Source organism: Loxodonta africana, chromosome 11 (genome assembly GCF_030014295.1).
Source record: "Loxodonta africana isolate mLoxAfr1 chromosome 11, mLoxAfr1.hap2, whole genome shotgun sequence".
Lineage (NCBI taxonomy): Eukaryota > Metazoa > Chordata > Mammalia > Proboscidea > Elephantidae > Loxodonta > Loxodonta africana.
The window spans coordinates 96,007,392-96,026,551 of record NC_087352.1 but is presented as its reverse complement, the minus strand read 5'-3'; the positions used below and the strand labels follow the sequence as shown (position 1 = coordinate 96,026,551).

At 35.3% G+C, this 19,160-nt stretch overlaps 1 protein-coding gene across 1 annotated transcript in view; it reads left to right on the top strand.

Annotated features, from left to right (window-relative positions):
- NDC80 (NDC80 kinetochore complex component) overlaps positions 1–18,132 on the top strand; it is a 51,448-nt gene extending 33,316 nt beyond the window's left edge. Inside the window, exons 13-17 of the mRNA XM_010586843.2 lie at positions 933–1,022; positions 3,013–3,105; positions 5,068–5,198; positions 7,879–7,981; positions 17,776–18,132. Coding sequence (XP_010585145.1) covers positions 933–1,022; positions 3,013–3,105; positions 5,068–5,198; positions 7,879–7,981; positions 17,776–17,913 — 555 coding nt within the window. The 3' untranslated portion in view covers positions 17,914–18,132. The remainder of the gene's footprint in view (positions 1–932; positions 1,023–3,012; positions 3,106–5,067; positions 5,199–7,878; positions 7,982–17,775) is intronic.
- The last annotated feature ends 1,028 nt before the right edge of the window (positions 18,133–19,160 follow it).

Sequence of the window (19,160 nt, the reverse complement as noted above, 5' to 3'; positions counted from 1 at the left end):
TTTAAAATGGTTAGTTTTATCTTAAATTGATTTAAACCTAACCATTTCTGTTTAACCATGTTAAAATGTGGATTCACCTCAATTAAAAAGAAAAACAGTGGGAAGCAGTGAAGTACTGTATTGAAATTAAATCAGTAAAACAGAAAATAAACATAAAAGCAGAGAATCGTGGGACTAAACAGTTGAAAAAGATTAAGAGAAATTTGTGCATCTAAGATATAAAGAATAAAAATACAACCTACATATGAATTATTTTGAAAGGAAGATACTGCAATAAACTTAAATAACGGAGATGAATTTCCAGAATAACTAAGAACTCAGGCTAAAATAGGCTGTATAGAAAGTAACAATTATTGGTTGAAATTAAATTTTTAAATGGCAAATCTGGAATTTTGCCAGTATTAATTAAAAAAGAAAGCAAATTACTAAACCTAAACCTTACCCTAACCCTAAACCCAAACCTAAACGTATGTTACCCTAACCCAAAACCTAATCTAACTCACATCTAAACATAAACTAAACCCTAAATCTAACCTAAAACTTAAACCTAATGCTAAACCTAAATTAATGAACACTCTAAACCTAAAGTAAACCTAACACTGAACACTAACCATAACTATAGCCCTAACCCAAAACTTAAACCAAACCTTAACCCTAAACCTAAACGCAAACACTAAACCCTAACTCTAAAAGAAAAAAAGCAGATTACATTCTGCAGTTATAGAAATTGTATTAAAAATTCACGGTTTTGGTTGGTTGGTTTTTCTTGTTGATGGTGTATTAGTCTGTATTAAAAATATCATGGCTTCACTTTTTTCTCTAATGTATTAAACCACAAGTGGCTTCTCCCATCACCATGTGTAGATGCCTCATGAGAGAAATTTTATAAATACACGTGTCATATATAAACCACATTATTACGTATTTTATAGGCACCACTCAAGGAACTCCTGAACCAAACTGAAGAAGAAATTAATAAAGTTCTAAATAAAAAAATGGGTTTAGAGGATACCTTAGAACAAGTAAGTAATGAAACAAAGTCATTAAAAACAAAAATCAGAATTTTAAAAAATAAAAATTAAATGTGATTTGTGTTTTCTGATTGCTAAGGAATGAGTTTTTTAATAAAATTATGAAAAATGAGAGTTGGCAGTGACCTTGACTTAGAAATATTTGAAGTACAGTAAATAACTTAAACATCTTAGGATTCACATTTCATTGATGAAGTAACAGAAAACAGATTTGAGGTGACTACCTTAAAATTAGCTGTGATAGAGTAAGAGGTTTCTTTTTACAAAGTTTTTCATTCTGGGTCATTAAATTCAGGGAAATTCAAAAACCTAGATGCATACAAAAGTTAATTTCCAAAACTAGTTTTCCGAAAGTTCCTGCTTCAGAGGTCCTGGAAACAGAATATCGCCAACATCCCTGGAAGAGAGCACTATTATTATATTCAATAATCTTTAAACATTGTTATAGCTGATTAAGAAAAGTTAAAAGCTACTTCTCAGATGTACACCAAGGGTATTGTTTATATAACACCAAACAATTAAAGGAAAATACTTATAAGTCAGCACTTCAGAAACGATTGTGTTCTGACTAACAAGTTGTAAGCTATGAAATGAAATCATGTCGTCCTGAAAAGGACGGTGTTAATGGTTGCACAGCCTGAGCAATCAGTGTCACTGAATTATACATGTGAAAATAGACTAGAAGCTAAGATTATAGCTTCATTAACTCTAGGCTTTAATTTGAAAGGCAGGTGGTATTAAAGAAAAGGTCGTGCAAGTTAGGACATCTGGCTTCGAGTACTGGGCATTTACTAGTTGTGTGACCTTGAGCAAATAGCATTCTTTCCCGCCCCTCTCTTCTCACTTGTAAGATAGTGAAAAAACTTTCAAGTGATTTTTTGATGATTAAATGAGAAGTTACAAGTTTCTTTAATTGTTTGACCACCTACCCTACCTTTTCCCGGGTAACAATAGCTTGGCTGAATTTTTCCTAAAATACGTGTATTTTTTTTAATCCACGTATGCGTAGAATCATCCTTTAAAAAAAATCTCAGCTGTTTATATATCGCTGTTTTCTGTTTCCTCTTGGTCTAGCTGAAGAACGCTTTGTATTAATTACTGGCATCAGCTGGTATCAGTATTTGTCAATAGGAAATGAACTTTAGAAAAAACTTTTTTCAGTTTTGCTGTCAACGCATCGTACAATTCAAGCTTTAGCAAAATTAAATGTGGTTACTCCTCTTGGGAAGAAGGCATGAGTATAAGCAATTAGCAAACATCATCCAGTAAAACTAACATAAATAGTCCCTTTAACACCCCAGAAAGTGAGTGCATAGACGGAAAGCTAGATAACTAGCTAACATAGATAAAATCTAATAGAACTGGACTTCAAAACTAGGTTTCAAAAACAATTTATAATGATATCTGTAATGTATTAATATTACATGTAATGTAAGTAATATTTGTATAATAGCTACTGAAAAAGAAAAACCAAGCCCATTGCTGTCGAGTCTATCCTGACTCACAGGGACCCTACAGGAGAAACTAGAACGGCCTCACACGATTTCCAGGGAGCAGCTAGTGGATTCAAACTGCGGTTAGCAACCGAAAAAAACACTTTTACAGCCACCAGTGAAAGAGCAGATATTAGTACCCTTATTTTACTGAGAATTAAGTTTTCATTCCTAACTATTGCCCCACTTTACCATTTTGCATTTAAACATGGTAATTAATATTTCCAGTAAATCATTATGTATGCTTCTTTATGTAAGCACTTTTTATTTGTACTATAAGTATAAATTTATAAGTATAAATTATACATTAAAAACCATAAATTTCTCTGAGGAATATAAAATTGTTGGACAAGTGAAAGGTGAGAGTCCAAAAGGACCAGAAGAAATCATATGGTTCCGTTAGTTGATTGGCAATATAAAAATTCAATAACTTGTTAAAAAATATTTCATATAGTTATAATTTCTCAACCAAAATTTTATTCCCCTAGTTGAATATAATGGTAACAGAAAGCAAGAGAAGTGTAAGAACTCTGAAAGAAGAAGTTCAAAAATTGGATGACCTCTACCAACACAAGGTTAAGGTAAGAACCTTGCCACGGTTTGTGTGAGTTTAGCCAAAGCTGTGTCAGGATTGATTGACTAGGCACATTCTGATGTCATAACTGAAATTTTAAAATATATTTTATAACTTGTGTTTTAGTTTAGTCTTCCATTCCAAAAGTTTGTTGTAAGGAATTAGGTTATTTTATTCTTTAAAAAACTTATTTCTGGATTAGGACTATTTTACCATAGAACATGTTTACTGTTCCGTTTCTAGTACTTTGCACTTGAATATGTACTATTCAGTATTTTTGCAAGATTAAAACATTTTTTAAACATTCGGCACTGGGTTTTTTTAGGTTGACATTTCTGTAGAGATTTGGTGTTACTGAACCCCAAACCTGTTGCCGTCAAGTCAAATCCTACTCATACCAACCCCAAAAGACAGAACTGCCCGCACAGGGTTTCCAAGGAGCAACTGGTAGATTTGAACTGCTGACCTTTTGGTTAGCAGCTTTAGCTCTTAACCACTAGCCACTGCGCCACCAGGGCTCCAATAAGACCTTTCTGTGGAGCTCTGGTGACATAGTGGTTAAGATCTCAGCTGCTAACCAAAAGGTCGATAGTTCGAATCCACCAGCTGCTCCTTGGAAACCTTATGGGGCAGTTCTGTTTTGTCCTGTGGGGTTGCTCTGAGTTGGCATCAACTTGACGGCACCAAACAACAACAACAAGGCCTTTTTGTGTATGTAATTTCCCATCAAGAGTCATTGCAAAGTGACCATCCTGGCCAAATTCCAAAGAACATTTATGCGAAATCTAGAATGTGGGTAAAGTAACAAGATTGATTCCATACCCCATCTCCCCCAACCCCTAGGCAGCATTTGACTTACGGAAGTACTCAGATAACTCTGTTCATCACCACTTACACAGTTGGTGTGGAAATTTTAACCATGCCAATATTTTGTACATAATTATGCCAAAAAAGTTTCAGGAGTAGAAAGCTCTTCTCTTGACCTGTATCATATTTAAGGTCTATACTTTTTTGTTGTTTTTAAGTCAGTTGTGAAATTTTTAGAAAATATACCACTTACTATGACCTACATGTAAAATGTGAGACATTTGTTAACCATTTTTATTTTTTCATTTGTCCTCTATGTCAATACTTAGTTTATTCTCTGAAGTGCTTAAATGAAAGACTTCACGATACTTTATCTTGAGAAATCTAAGAATTGATAAATTTGGCCACTTCGCCTATGCATAGTGTTGTAGCTTGATATAATGGTAAATGTTTAAGATATGGTAAGGTCTGAAAATGTGCTGTTATGCTCACAGGCCCTGGTGTTCACAGCATACCCAGCAAGACCACATGGGAAAAATGCAGGGAACAGTCACAGACAGAGCTGGAAAGGGGGCAAGCATTTTTATTGTGGTTTTAGTGGAAGACGGAACAGGAAGAGGTCAGAGTACATGGGGAATTTATTGATCACCTATATATATTTGAAATACACCTTAGGACTTGGGACATTTACCAAAGGGGAAACGAGGGAGCTTCTTATCTAGGTACAGCAGACATGGGTAGAGACGAGTCACTTGGTGTGGGTGTTAAAATATCATTTTACAGAAGCTAGAAAATATGGTTGATACACAGTTAATGCAAATGTAAAATGATGGTAGTATAAGAGTTACATTTTGACCTAGGCTAGTCCTCCTCAATGCTCATGTAAAAAAATTTTAAAACAAAGTAACGTAAGATTTTCTAGTAGTTCACAATTGAAAGTATTGCTGAATGAGTCCTATTATACAGGCCTGTTTAAAGGGTCATATTTATATTTATGGTATGGAATTCCCAAAAGATCATCTAGAGTCTTTTACACGTAAAGCAGTAAGCATCCTGAGAATATTAATGATGCGATCTGATGAAGAAATGCTTTGAAAATAATCTGTCTGGATTATATAGAATGGGAATATCAAAAATTGTAACCATGAGTTTATCCTTATAGGAAGCTGAGGAAGAGGACAAAAAATGTGCCAATGAGCTTGAGTCCTTGGAGAAACACAAGCACCTACTGGAGAGTGGGGTTAATGAAGGCCTCAGTGAAGCAATGAATGAATTAGATACTATTCAGCGGGAGTAAGTTCATCTCTCCAAGATTTACAGTATATCAGATTAATTAACAGTTATGTAAAATTAGGTCTATTTTAATTTGCTTTAATCTATATTATAGAGCTATTTGGGGTGGAGAGTGATACCTAAGCAGGACAGCATACTTAGAATTACAAGTTTGCTTATAACTTGAGATATTTTCTGTCTACAAATACATTCTACTACTATTATAGTTAGTGCCTTCCAAAAAAATCATTCATTTTTACATATAGTTAATAAATGGCTTTTAATTCCTAAAAGCAACATAGAATTTTAAATGAATTCAAGTAACTTTGGCTGTTTTTTAGTGAATTTTAATAAAATCACTAAACTCCCATAAGTTTCTCATATTTTAAGATATATTTTGTAGAAATTATATATATTTATACTAAAATATAATTAGACTATAAATTATACAGTCCTGTAACACAACATCTGCCTTCTTAAAAATCACCATGCTGTGCAAAATTGTGCAATAAGAACCACAAGACTTAGGGGAAAATTGGAATTGGGGCACAATATTCAAAAACTTCATCAGGAACATACATAAAAGATAGGAATGAAAAATGTTAGCACAGTTTTCCATATATTAGCTGGTTAAGAAATTTGTAAGTACTGTGATAAATATGACACTTTACCTTGAAGTTTGCTTGGGGAGCTGATTGTCAGGAGAATTACAGCTTGTGAGTTATTGTGACGAGGTGGAAGGAGCATTATCTGAAATCAGATAGAAAGCTGTAAGCAGTTGTAGATGAGTGTGCATGAACTGAGCTGAGATAGCTGGTAGACCTTTTGAAGTATGTGCGTTTTGTGTATCCCTGTACATCTAAATTTGGCTGGGTGCCATTTTCTGGGCTCACCTCATGTTTCTCATGACAGAAATGGCATATGCAAAGGCAAGATTTTCATTATGCTCGAATTGCTACTTAATGTATCGATCAAGTTGGAACAAATTCCTTTTTCTAAACAAGCATTATAGCAGAACTGACTGTTATATTTCTTAGAAGTTATTTATACTCAAATTATACATTGTCAGATTTTCTCTATTGGTTCCCATTAAAATTTAGCACTCATATAGGAAACATTTTAGTTGCACTAAGTAATGACTAAAACTAATGGCATCCTTTCTTTAAAGAGTAGTCTGTATGTAGTTCTTTCATATACTGATAATACATCAATATATTGAATCCATAGGTTCTATGTACTCTTATATACAAATATCCATTTTTTTTTAAAGTCTCGATTAAAAACCAAACCCATTGCCTTCAAGTCAATTCCTACTCCTAGGAACCCTATAGAATAGAGTAGAACTGCCCCATAGGGTTTTCAAGGCTGTAAATCTTTATGAAAGCAGACTGCCACATCTTTCTTCCACAGAGCAACTAGTGGATTTGAACTGCTGACGTTTCAGTTAACATTGATTGCTTAATGACTACGCCACCAGGGCTTCTTTAATCTCAATTAAGGGACCCTCAAATAACAAGAAAACCTTATTAAAGTTGCAAGTACAAGCACTGAGAAAGTCACAACTCTTCCTTATTAGTAGGCTAGGAGTAGGAGCCCTGGTGGCACAATGGTTAAGCACTCAGCTGTTAACCGAAAGGTTAGCAGTTAGAAGCCACTCTGAGGGAGAAAAACCTGGTAATCTACCCCTCCCAGTCCCCCCAGAAGATTACTGTATTTTTACACAAATAACATGCCAACCACACCCTCTTCCCCCCAGCCCCCCACAAGGTATTTTCATAAGCACCACTATGCCAATTTTTTTACATGTTGCTGTAAAAAAAAATATTAGCATAGTGCGCTTATGAAAATATTTCACAGGGTTGGGGGAGGACATAGTTTGGCAAACAAATGTAGAAGGTGTGTGTTATTTTAGTAAAAAATACGGTACAGTTCTACTGTGTCCTATAGGATCCTTACGAGTTGGAATCCACTCAAGGGCACAGAGCCACAATAACAGGCTAGGGGTAGAAAACTCAGTTGTGATTTGTTTGACCTACAGTTTTTAATTTGAATTTGAATGCCTAAATACAGCACTTCTGCTTTCCAGTTAACTATGGCCCCACACTACACTTCAAACAATGTATTACTCTTCTACTCCCCATTCACAAGTCTATCTATCTTGCCCCTGAAAGCTTTTGAGTTTACAGTCTTTTTGGAGGCCCAGGTAAGACCATTTGCTCCAGAAATTTATGTATTAAATCACGAGGTTTTGGTTTTGTTTAATACTCACCTATACCTTGGGCCCATGTCTACTGAGGGGGTAAAATAATGATGAAGTAATAAAATAAGAATTAATTTATTCTGTATCATATGTTTAATCAGTTCTCCAAGGAGAGCTCAATGTCCCATCTTTGTTTGTGTTTAATGTAGTTAACACTCTTAAGTCAGGAAATCTGTTTTGGTAAATATTTGATTGAGTAAAATGAATTTCTTTGTTATGTTTGTGCTGGTATATTAACCTAACTTGCAAAGGATTCTTGAAGATGTTTTTACTTCTGTTTTAATGATTAATAGCTGGGCCTCTATGAATTATATACATAGGAGGCAGCACATATACCAATCACAGCGTGGTTTTATTGAGTGTGGAAATGAGAAGTGAGCTAAGTAGAGCTGATACCCAAGTTTTTTCTTAGATAACTAAAGCAAGAATTTTATTCTTCAGATACCAGCTAGTTGTGCAGACCACAAGTGAAGAAAGACGAAAAGTGGGAAATAACTTGCAGCGACTTTTAGAAATGGTTGCTACACATGTAGGGTCTGTGGAGGTAAGTTTGGGAAGGTCTTTCCTACGTTCTAAGAAAGTTTTTTTTTTTTTTAATTTTGATGTATTTTTGTTTTGTTTCTATAAAAATTAAAAGATAAGTTAATTCTATGGAAAATACATCTAGTAAAAATTTACCAGAAGAATCCTATGTAGTAGTGTAGCAAGGGAATTCAAGGGGACACTTCTGCATTTTATAAAGTAATCTGCTTTATGACATAAAAAACAAACTGATACTTACTACTTCAGTAGCTTATACTGATAATGTGCAAGGCCACGTTTTGCATAGTAAAAACATATTGGCACATACGAGATTTCATTAACATTGAGATGGAAAAGTCTGTTTTATGAAAAATGTTTTTTCCTTTCTGTTGATTTCATTTAAACATAGAATAAAGAATTTCTGAAAGGTGGTTAATTTACCTTAGCTTCACTCTTCACATAGCTCGAAAGTTCCATAATAAGAACTATTCTTCCATCCTGCTGTACACAGCCCTAAAAGCTAAGATAAATTGCTAAACTTTAAAACTTCTCTATAATTTATTAGGTGATAACATATTTCTTGTTGAGAGTCATTTAAAAAGAAAAAAACCTCATTATACCTCATTAATAAACCCACTGCCGTCGAGTCGATTCCAACTCATAGCAACCCTCATTAATAGGAAACATTTATTGGAAACGTTATGAGCATGTGATAGATACCCTGGTTTGTATCATCTCGCCTGAAAGACATTGAACTCTTGCTTTCTTGTTTCCAAGTCTCCTCATTACTTAGTTGTAAGAACTAAGAAAAGCATTGCGGAATACGACATCAGAAAACCTGGATTCCCCCCACCCCCACCTTCAACTTAGTTCAACCACTTAGTGATTCCCTGGTGGCACAGAGGTTAAGAGCTTGGCTGCTAACCAAGAGGTTGGCAGTTGGAATCCACCAGCCGCCTTTTGGAAACCCTGTGGGGCAGTTTTACTCTGTCCTGTAAGGTCGCTGTGAGTCAGAATCTATAGCAACGGGCTTAGTGGCTCTATAACCTTGCGTGGAGCCTTTTTCAACCATTATTGTTCATCTGAGCCACAGACCAGAAAATGATTTGAATGACGATTTTCCCAGTTCTCCCAAAGATGGCATGTAATAGTACCATTACTAGAGGTATAGGAGATAAGTTCATAATGTACAATGGATGCCTTTGGCTGAGGAGCTCCACTTGCATGTACCACTTTACTTCTTTTGGTCTTTAGTTTCTTCATCTGCAAAATGAGGGGTGTTGTACTAAATAATTTCCAATATCCCTAGCGTCTCTAACTTTCTATTACCTGTAACTACTTATCACTAGAGATTGTATAAAAGGTAACCACAATGATTAGTTTAAATCCATTAACATAAAGTCTTGCATTTGAAAATCTAATGGTAGATTACTATTAGTTTTTAGTTATTTTCTATACAGTATTGTTCAAAAGGACCAGACCAAATTCAATAAACATTTACCTGAGCACTTAATTCACAATATGTAAAATTTACAATTAGCCAGTGAATCTATTAAACATAATAGTTTTCTTAGTAAAGTTAGTCAAGTATGGAAGAAGCACAGAAAGGCAAGCAGATCATCATTAAAACCTAGTGGAAAATCTTGTAATGAATGATAAACAGTTGGACTAAAGAAAACAGAGGAGTTTAGATCCAGTGCTATCTTTAAAGGGTGGTATATTTTTCTTGTGGGACAAAATGTTTCTTTAAGCAGTCTCTGATTACAGGTCCTAATGTGACTTGGTATTCCGGACCAAAGATCAGCAAACTATAGGCCAAATTCAGTCTGTAGCCTTCTTTCGTAAATAAAGTTTTATTGGAACACAGCCACACTCATTCTGTACTGTCTCTTTTCTCACTACAACAATGAAGTTGAGTAGTTACAGCAAAGATCATCTGGCCCGTAAAGCCTAAAATATTTATTTCACCCTTACAAAAAAAGTTTGCTCACTCCTATTCTGGACGCCTGCCTCCCAGAGGGACACAAAATCATTTTTTGTCTGTTTAGGTGTTTCAATAATTATTGTAGAGCTATAATAACTAACATTCTAGTATTGATGTAGACAGACCGTCTATATGATTGCAAGTCCAGAAATAGATGCTAGAACATAAATGAGAGGTTAGCAGCCGAGCTCTGATGTATGGGACAAGCACTATTGCAGATTAGTGAAGCAGAATGAAGTGTTCAGCTAACCACTGCTCTGTTACAAACACCTAACCACAGAACTGTTGGTAATTTTTTTTATTCTTTATCTTTGTAACTGTACCCCTAGCAATAGTAAGTGCCTTAAAATTGTTGCCATTTTATAATATTTACTCTCATTTTTCATTATGCTTGACACATGGTAAGTATTCATGAGAATTTGTTGTCACCAAAAAGAAGTTGCAAACATAGAGTGTGTTCCAGATTAAGAACATATAGATTAAGAAAGTAAATGTGAGACAAACTTTTTTAATTTTTCGAAGAAAACGTAAGAGACTACTTCAGGGTTGTAAAGGAGTTCTTAAATTAGACGTGAAAAGCAAAAACCACAAAATACATATTGGTAAATTAAGTTTTATTAAAATTAAGATTTTTTGGTTTACACCAATAGACATAGAAAGAAATTGAAAAACAAGTCACAAACTGACAGAAGGTATTTATTGAGAGTTTTTATCAGGAATGGGTGTTGGACTTTGTCGAATGCCTTTTCTGCATTGATATGATCATGGGATTCTGTTATTTATGTGGTACATTACATCAATTGATTTTCTAATGTTGAACCATCCTTGCATACCTGGTATGAATCCTACTTGGTCATGGGTGTATTATTTTTTTGATACGATGTTGAATTCTATTGGCTAGAATTTTGTTGAGAATTTTCGCATCTATATTCATGAGAAATATTGGTCTGTAATTTTCTTTTTTTGTGGTCTTCACCTGGTTTTGGTATCAGGGTTATGCTGGCTTCGTAGAATGAATACAGAAGTATTGCTTCCTTTTCTATATTCTGAAATAGTTTGAGTAGTACTGGTGTAAGCTCTTCTCTGAATGTTTGGTAGAATTCTCCAGTGAAGTCATCCAGGCCAGGGCGTTTTTTGGTTGGGAGTTTTTTTACTACCTTTTCAATCTCTTCTTCTGTTATGGGTCTGTTCAGGTTTTCAATGCCATTTCGTGTTAGTTTGGGCAGGTAGTGTGTCTCTAGTAATTTGTCTGTTTCTTCTAGGTTTTCAGATTTGTTGGAGTATTTCATAATACTCTTGTTGTAATGTCCCCCATTTCATTTCTGATTTGGGTTATTTGCATTCTCTCCTGTTTTTCTTTTGTCAATTTGGCCAGTGGTTTGTTGATTTTGTTGATCGTTTCAAAGAACCAACTTCTGGTTTTCTTGATTGTTTCTATTGTTTTTCTATTCTCTATTTCATTTATTTCTGCTCTGATCTTTATTATTTCCTTTCGTCTGGTGGCTGTGAGCTCCTTTTGCTGTTCTCTTTCTATTCAAGTTGTGTAGTTAATGTTTTGATTTTATCCCTTTTTTGATGTGGGCATCTATTGCTATAAATTGACCTCTGAGCACTGTCTTTGCTATGTCCCAAAGGTTTTGGTATGATACGTTTTCATTCTCATTTGATTCTAGGAATTTTTTTATTCCACCTTTGATTTCTTCTATTACCCAGTGGTTTTTAAGCAGGGTGTTAATCAGTTTCCAGGTAATTGATTTTTTTTCCTTACTCTTCCTGTTGTTAATTTCTACTTTGATGGCATTGTAGTCAGAGAAGATACTTTGTATTATCTCAGTGTTTTGGATTTTGTTGAAGGTTGCTCTGTGGCCTACGATCTGGTCCGTTCTGGAGAACGTTCCATGTGCATTGGAAAAGAATGCGTACTTTGCAACTGTTGGGTGGAGTGTCCTATATATGTCTGTGAAGTCAAGTTGGCTGATTGTGCTCTTTAGCTCTTCTGTACCTTTTTTTGAGTTTCTTTCTAGATGTTCTGTCCTTTATCAAGAGTGATGTCTCCTGCTGTTATTGTGGAACTGTCAATTTCTCTTTTCGGTGCTGTTAGAGTTTGTTTTATGTATTTTGGGGCCCTGTCATTGAATGCATAGACGTTTGTTATGGTTAAGTCTTTGTGATGGATCATCCCTTTAATCTCTATGTAGTTCCCTACTTTGTCTTTTATGGTGGATTTTGTCTTAAAGTCTATTTTATCTGAGATTAGTATTGCCTCTCCTGTTCTTTTTTGGTAGTTATTTGCTTGATATATTTTTTTACATGCTTTGATTTTTAATAAATTTACATTTTTTGTTTCTAAGGTATGTCTCTTATAGACAGCATATTGATGAATCCTGTTTTTTAATCCATTCTGTCACCCAATGTTTCTTTATGGGTGCATTTAGGCCATTTACATTCAGTGTAATTATTGATAGGTATGAGTTTTGTTTTTTTTTTTTTTTTATGAGTTTATTGCTGTCAGTTCCTAGTGCTTTTTTTTTGTGGTGCTGACATTTTCTTTGTTCCTCTTACTCTGCTGTGCAGAGTTCCTTTCGCTTGTTGATTTCTTTTTCATTTCTTTTGTTTTTGTAGATTTTGTTTTTATTGAGACTTTGTTTTTCTTCATTTTGGTGAGTAATTTTGTTAACTTTCTTTGTGGTTACCTTGAAAGTTTAAACCAGTCTGTTATTACTTGGTTTCACCTTGCCTTCCTCTCCATTAGAAAGTTCTATACCTATCCTGTTTATTCTTTCTTTTATTCTTTCTTTCATTATTCTGACGTTGTTGTCATTAACGGATTAACCTCTCTGGTTCCCTGTTGCAATTCTTTTGATTTTGGATAGTAGATGAGAGTTCATTTCCTAGGTTGGTATCTGGCTGGTACAATCTTACATCCTACATTCAAGCTATGGTCTGATGTTGTTTATTCTCAGACTGAAGGACTCCCTTTAAAAATCTTGTAAGTTTTGTTTGGTTTTTATATATTCCCTTAATTTTTCTTTATCTGGAAATGTCCTAATTTCACCATCATATTTGAATGAAAGTTTTGTGGGATAAATTATTCTTGGTTAGCAATTTTTTTCTTTCAAGGTTTTATATATGTCATCCCTTTGCCTTCTTGCCTGCATGGTTTCTGCTGAATAATCGGAGCTTAGTCTTATTGTTTCTCCTCTGTATGTGACTTTTTGTTTTTTTCGAGCTGCTCTCAGGGTTTTTTCTTTTAGAGTATCAATATTTAAAATAGAGATAGACAGATAACCTGGTATATTAATTTCTTGTTGCTGTTATAGAAGATTACCACAAATTTAATGTCTTAAAACGCACATTTTATTACCTTACACTTCTGGAGGTCATATCTAAAATGGATGCACAAGTTTGCATCGTTTCTAGAGGCTCCAGGGGAAAATCCATTTCCTTGCTTTTCCAACATCTAGAATCGACTCGACGGCACTGGGTTTTTACTGGGTAGAGGCTGCTTACTTCACTTTGGCCCCTTCCTCCATCTCCTTTCTGACCTTTCCTTCTGCCTTACATCTCTCTCTTACTCTGATACTCCTGATTCCCTCTTATAAAAACCCTTATGATTACATTGGACCCATCTGGATAATCTAAAATAATCTCCCCATATCAAAACCCTTAATTTGCTCATACCTGCAGTGTTCCTTTTGCCATGTAAAGTAATAGTCACAAGTTCTGTGGATTAGAATGAGGACATTTAGGGTTGTGGAGAGAGCATTATTCAGCCTACCACACTTGGGAATAAACATAAATTCATTAACAGTAAAATGGATAAGTAGATGTTGATATGTTCGTTCAGTAGAATGCCATATAGCAGTACATGAATAAACTGCAGCTGTATGCATTAACATGAATGAATCTCAAACTGAATGAAAAAAAAGTCATAGAACCTAACATTTAATACCACTATAAATATGAAAGTTAAAGCCAGATAACACTAAACTAATAAATCATTTACAGACACATATGTATCACAGTCACACTGCACATAATGCCATTTGGGCAACATCCGACCACATGTACGTTCATGGTCCCAGAAGGTTACGATAGAGTTCAGAAATTCTGACTGGTGAATGGGACGTAGGAAGCACAACCACTTCCCTCAACACAACACATGTATCTCATGTCTCTTGTGTACAAAGTGTGCTGACAGGTGTATAGAGGTACAGTACATATATAACTTATAATACGTTTGTCTTGATAGTCATAATAAATGCCTTTGTTACTGGCTTATGTATGTACTGTACTGTGTTTTTCTATCATTATTTTAATGTGACTTTCCCTACTTAAAAATAAAAAGTTTACCGTATGACAGTGCATGCTTCGACTCATAGGCGGTAGTATCCAACCTCATGTATGACGCGTGTTTGAGTGTTGTAGTGTTATCTCTCTGTTTAATTTTCTTTTGAAAATGTTACCGTGAAGTGCATCCTGGCTCCCAAACATAGCAAAACCAGTGCTACTGATAGCAGTAGCAAGATACAAAGGAGAAACATCAATTTGGAAGTGAAACAAAAGGTTATTAAACAACACAAAGGTGGAAAATCAGTGAATGCTATTGCTGGAGATTTAGGCATGTTGGCACAGTGTCCAACTCACATAACATCCTATTCCACAGAATGTATCATAGATATTAAGTGACACACTACTGTATCTATATCTGGAGTCTGCGTGTATGTGTGTGTGGTAACTTATAAAGAAAAGCAAAATACCATTCGGGCACATATCTGAGGTCAGCTGATTTTTGACAAAGGTGCTCAGTCCATTCAATTGGGAAAGAAGAGTCTCTTCAAAAAATGGTGCTGGGAAAATTGGATTTCCACATGCAAAAAAAGGAAACAAGGTGCATACCTCACACCATACACAAAAGCAAATTAAAAATGGATTGAGGATCTAAAGTGAAATGTGATCTAAATGTGAAAACTAAAACCATACAATTTTTAGAAGAAAAAGCAAGGGTTACACTGTCAGGCCTAGCTTTTAACAATGGATTACCTAATAACAAAAGCACAAACAACAAAAGACAAAATTAAAAAATTGGACCTCATAAAAATTGAAAACTTGTTCATCAAAAGACAAAGAGGGGGACAGAAGCTGGCTGAATGGACACAAAAATAGACGGTGGAGAGAAGGAGTGTGCTGTCTCATTAGGGGGAGAACAACTAGGAATATACATAGCAAAGGGTATATAAATTTTTGTATGACAGACTGACTTGATTTGTAAACTTTCACTTGAAGCATAATAACAAAATTTTTTAAAAGACAAAGACTTTACCAAAAAAGTGAAAAGACAAGCTACCGACTGGGAGAATATCTCTGGAAACCATACATCTGACAAGAATCTAGTAAACAAAATGTGTATAAAACTTTGACAACTTGACAAAAAGACAAATAACCCAATCATAAAGTGGACAAAGGACTTGAATACACCAAAGAGGACGTTCAAGTGGCTACCAAACACATGAAAAGATGCTCAGCACCATTAACCATCAGAGAGATGCAGATCAAAATCACAATGAAATACCATTTCACTCCCACTAGGATGACACAAGATTTTTTTTAAAAAACTGAAAATAGCAAATATTGGCGAGAATGTAGGGAAATTGGAATCCTTTTACCCACTGCTGCTGAGGATGCAAAATGGGTCAGACGTTGTGGAAAACAGTATAGCAGTTCCTCAAAAAACTAAAAATAGAACTACCACTCCTAGCTACATACCCAAAAAACTTGAAAGCAAAGACGCAAACAGACTTGCACATGTATGTTCATTGCAACACTATTCACAATAGCCAAAAGATGGAAACTACCTAAATATCCATCAATAGATGAATGGATAAACAAAATATGGTACATACATACAATGGAATAGTACTCAGCCAGTAGAAGAAATGAAGTCTTGATGAATGCTACAATATGGATGGTGCTGGAAGACATTATGCCGAGTGGAATAAGTGAATCATAAAAACAAACATTGTATGACCTCACTTACAGAAAAAGACAAAATAAGGCAAATGTACAGAGAACAAAGTTTATTAGTGGTTACCAGGGAAAGAAAGATGGCCAAGGGGGGATTAACGGTAATGGAAATATATAGAATAAGGGTAGAATTGTACAGTTGATTATTGTAATTGCTGTCAATAAATTGTACACCTGTAAAAAGTTGTGTGATATATTTACAACAACAAAAAGAGAAACTGCTGAGGCTGCTAATATACAACCAAAACCCTTATGGGATTTGGCTCCTTGGTTTGGTGGCTTAGGGTCATGGTTACATGAGACATCCCAGTTAATTGGCCTAACAACATGTCTAGTGCTTCTGCTCTACCTCCTAGTCCATTGAGTAGTGTCATGGATTGAATTATGTCCCCTGAAAAGTGTGTATATCAATTTTGTGGGCCATGATTTCCAGTATTGTGTGGTTGTCCTCCATTTTGTGATTGTAATTTTATGTTAAAGAGGATTAGGGTGGGGTTGTAACACCCTTACCTAGGTCACATTCCTGATCCAATGAAAAGAGAGTCCCTGCTGTATGGCCTGCACCACTTTTTACCTCTCAAGAGACAAAAAGGAAAGGGAAGCAAGCAGAGAGTTGGGGACCTCATACCACCAAGAAAGAAGCACCAGGAGCAGAGTGTATCTTTTAGACCCAGGGTTCCTGCACAGAGAAACACCTAGTCCAGGGGAGATTGATGAGAAAGCTTTCCCATGGAGATGACACCTTGAATTTGGACTTCTAGCCTACTAGACTTTGAAAAAATTAATTTCTCTTTGTTGAAGCTGTCCATTTGTATTTCTGTTATAGCAGCCCTAGATGACTAAGACAAGTAGTGCCTGGGGTCTTAAAAGCTTGCAAGCGGTTATCCAAGGCACAATAATTGGTCTCTATTCTCCTGGAGCAACTGAGGAAGAAAGAAGGGAATAGGAGGAGGGTATGGAATGTATGGCTAATAGCCTCCATGAATACTGCCTCTTTTGTTGTGAGTTCAGAAGAACTAGATGGTGTCTGACTACCATTACTGAACATTTTGATCGAAGATTTCTCTAGAAGAATCCTGATCACAAGGGGGGAAATGCAGAACAGATTTTCAAATTCTCATGGACCTGAGACTTCCTGTACCGTGAAGGTTGGACGAACCCCTGAAACTATTGCCCCTAGATATCTTTAAACCTTAAGCCAAAAATATCCCCTGAAGTCATCTTAAAACTAAAAAATAGTTTAGCTTAATTAAAAAAAAAAAAAGTCCACCTTGAGCATTAAGCTCTTATAAGAACTGTATGGGATCAAAATGACAACAGCAACTTGAAAGATTAGATAGGAACATTAAGGGACAATGAATTTATGTTAAGGGGGGAGGAACAACTCAGATAAGGGGGGCGAAAGTAGTTGTACAATTCAAAGAATGTAATCAGTGTCACTAAATGGTACATTTAGGAACTGTTGAATTGGTGTATGTTTAGCTGTGTATATTCTCAAAAACAACAAAATAAAATGTTTTTTTAAAAAATCAGAAGAACCAAAAAGTAGATAAAAATCACTCTCAATCCTGCTACCTCTCCCCCACCAAAAAAAAAAAAAAAAACATTCAGGAGAGTGGTTGCCTCTGAGGGAGGAAAAAGGGGAACGTGATTAGAAAAGGACACAAAATGGGACTGCATGGTAGATACGAGAATGCTCCTTTTATTCCTGTTCTTAACTTACAAATGTTACACTCTTGTTTGTAAATTTTAGAATTAAAGACTTTTAAAAAAAATAATGTATTTACATTAACAATTGTTTCCCCTAGAAACATCTTGAGGAGCAGCTTGCTAAAGTTGATAGAGAGTATGAAGAATACATGTCTGAAGATATCTTAGAAAATATTAGAGAGATTGCAGACAAGTATAAGAAGAAAGCTGCTCTACTAAAGGCTTCTGATGAATGAAGAAATGTTGATTAAGCAAGAACTTTATTAAACAGTGTAAATTTTGAAATGTTCTCTCTAAGCTTAAAAAATCTGTCTTATACCACTCCTTACAAAGAAGTCTCATGATCATATCTCCCCAAGCTTGTGGAATATTTTTGTATCTTTTATAAATCTTGTTCATTAATGTAAAATACGTATAACCTGAAATGATAATAAACCGTTGAATTGTTACCTTTATATGGGAAAGACCAGTTACGTGTGTACTTAGAGTTAATAAAATTGAATCAACAGTGTTTTTCCCTCATTTTTCTTCACCTAACTTCAAGTGGTAGGAAGATAGGTATTATGGACTTAAACTAGGAGTCAGCAAATTACAGTGTGTGCCAAACCCTGTCATGCCCATTCATTCATGTATTGTCTGTGAATAATGGCTTCCACACTACAACAGCAGAGTGGCCGTGACAGAGATTGTATGGCCCACAAAGCCGTATTATTGGCTTTATTTTGCCATTTACAGGAAAAGTTTGCCAATCCTTGGTATAAACTATACGAAACTATAAAACTTAATAAGTGGACACATAAAGTCCAACTCACTCCTGATCCAGAGCCTTCCTTTCCAAGATTCCTAAGTTCTTTCAGACTTCATGGTATCTTTGCTCTGAAATAAGCAGAAGATATATAATTTGAAACTCAAAGAAATAGTCTAGCTCTACCCCTTCATTTTAGGAATAAGAATTCATTTCTAGAGAAGTTGATTTACCTCGGGTCACAACTCAATTTCAGGAATTTTCTAACAACTTGTTAGTTGCTGTTGATTTGGCCCCTGACTCATGGTGAACCCATACACAACAAAATGAAATACCACCTACTCCTGTGCCATCCCCATGATTGGGATGCAGATTGGACTGCTGTGATCTACAATTCTCAGATTTTCCAAAATAGATCACCAGGCCTATCTTCCTAGTCAAAGCTCTTCTGAAACCTGGTCAGCATCATAACAAATGTGCAAAATACCACTGTCATGGGTGGTGGCTACACGGTAAGTGCATTGACTGGGAATCAACCCCAGGTCTCCCACATGGAAGGTGAAAATTCTACCACTGGACCCCCAATGTCCTCTTCTAATAATTTAGATGTAAAAATGTCACATTTTACACAACATCCAGAACACCCATTTTTTCAGAGCTCTTGTGGCTGTACCCAGAACTCTGGACCTGTTCAAGTAAGTTCTAATGTGGCTTCTACCAGCACTAAAATTGAGTTGA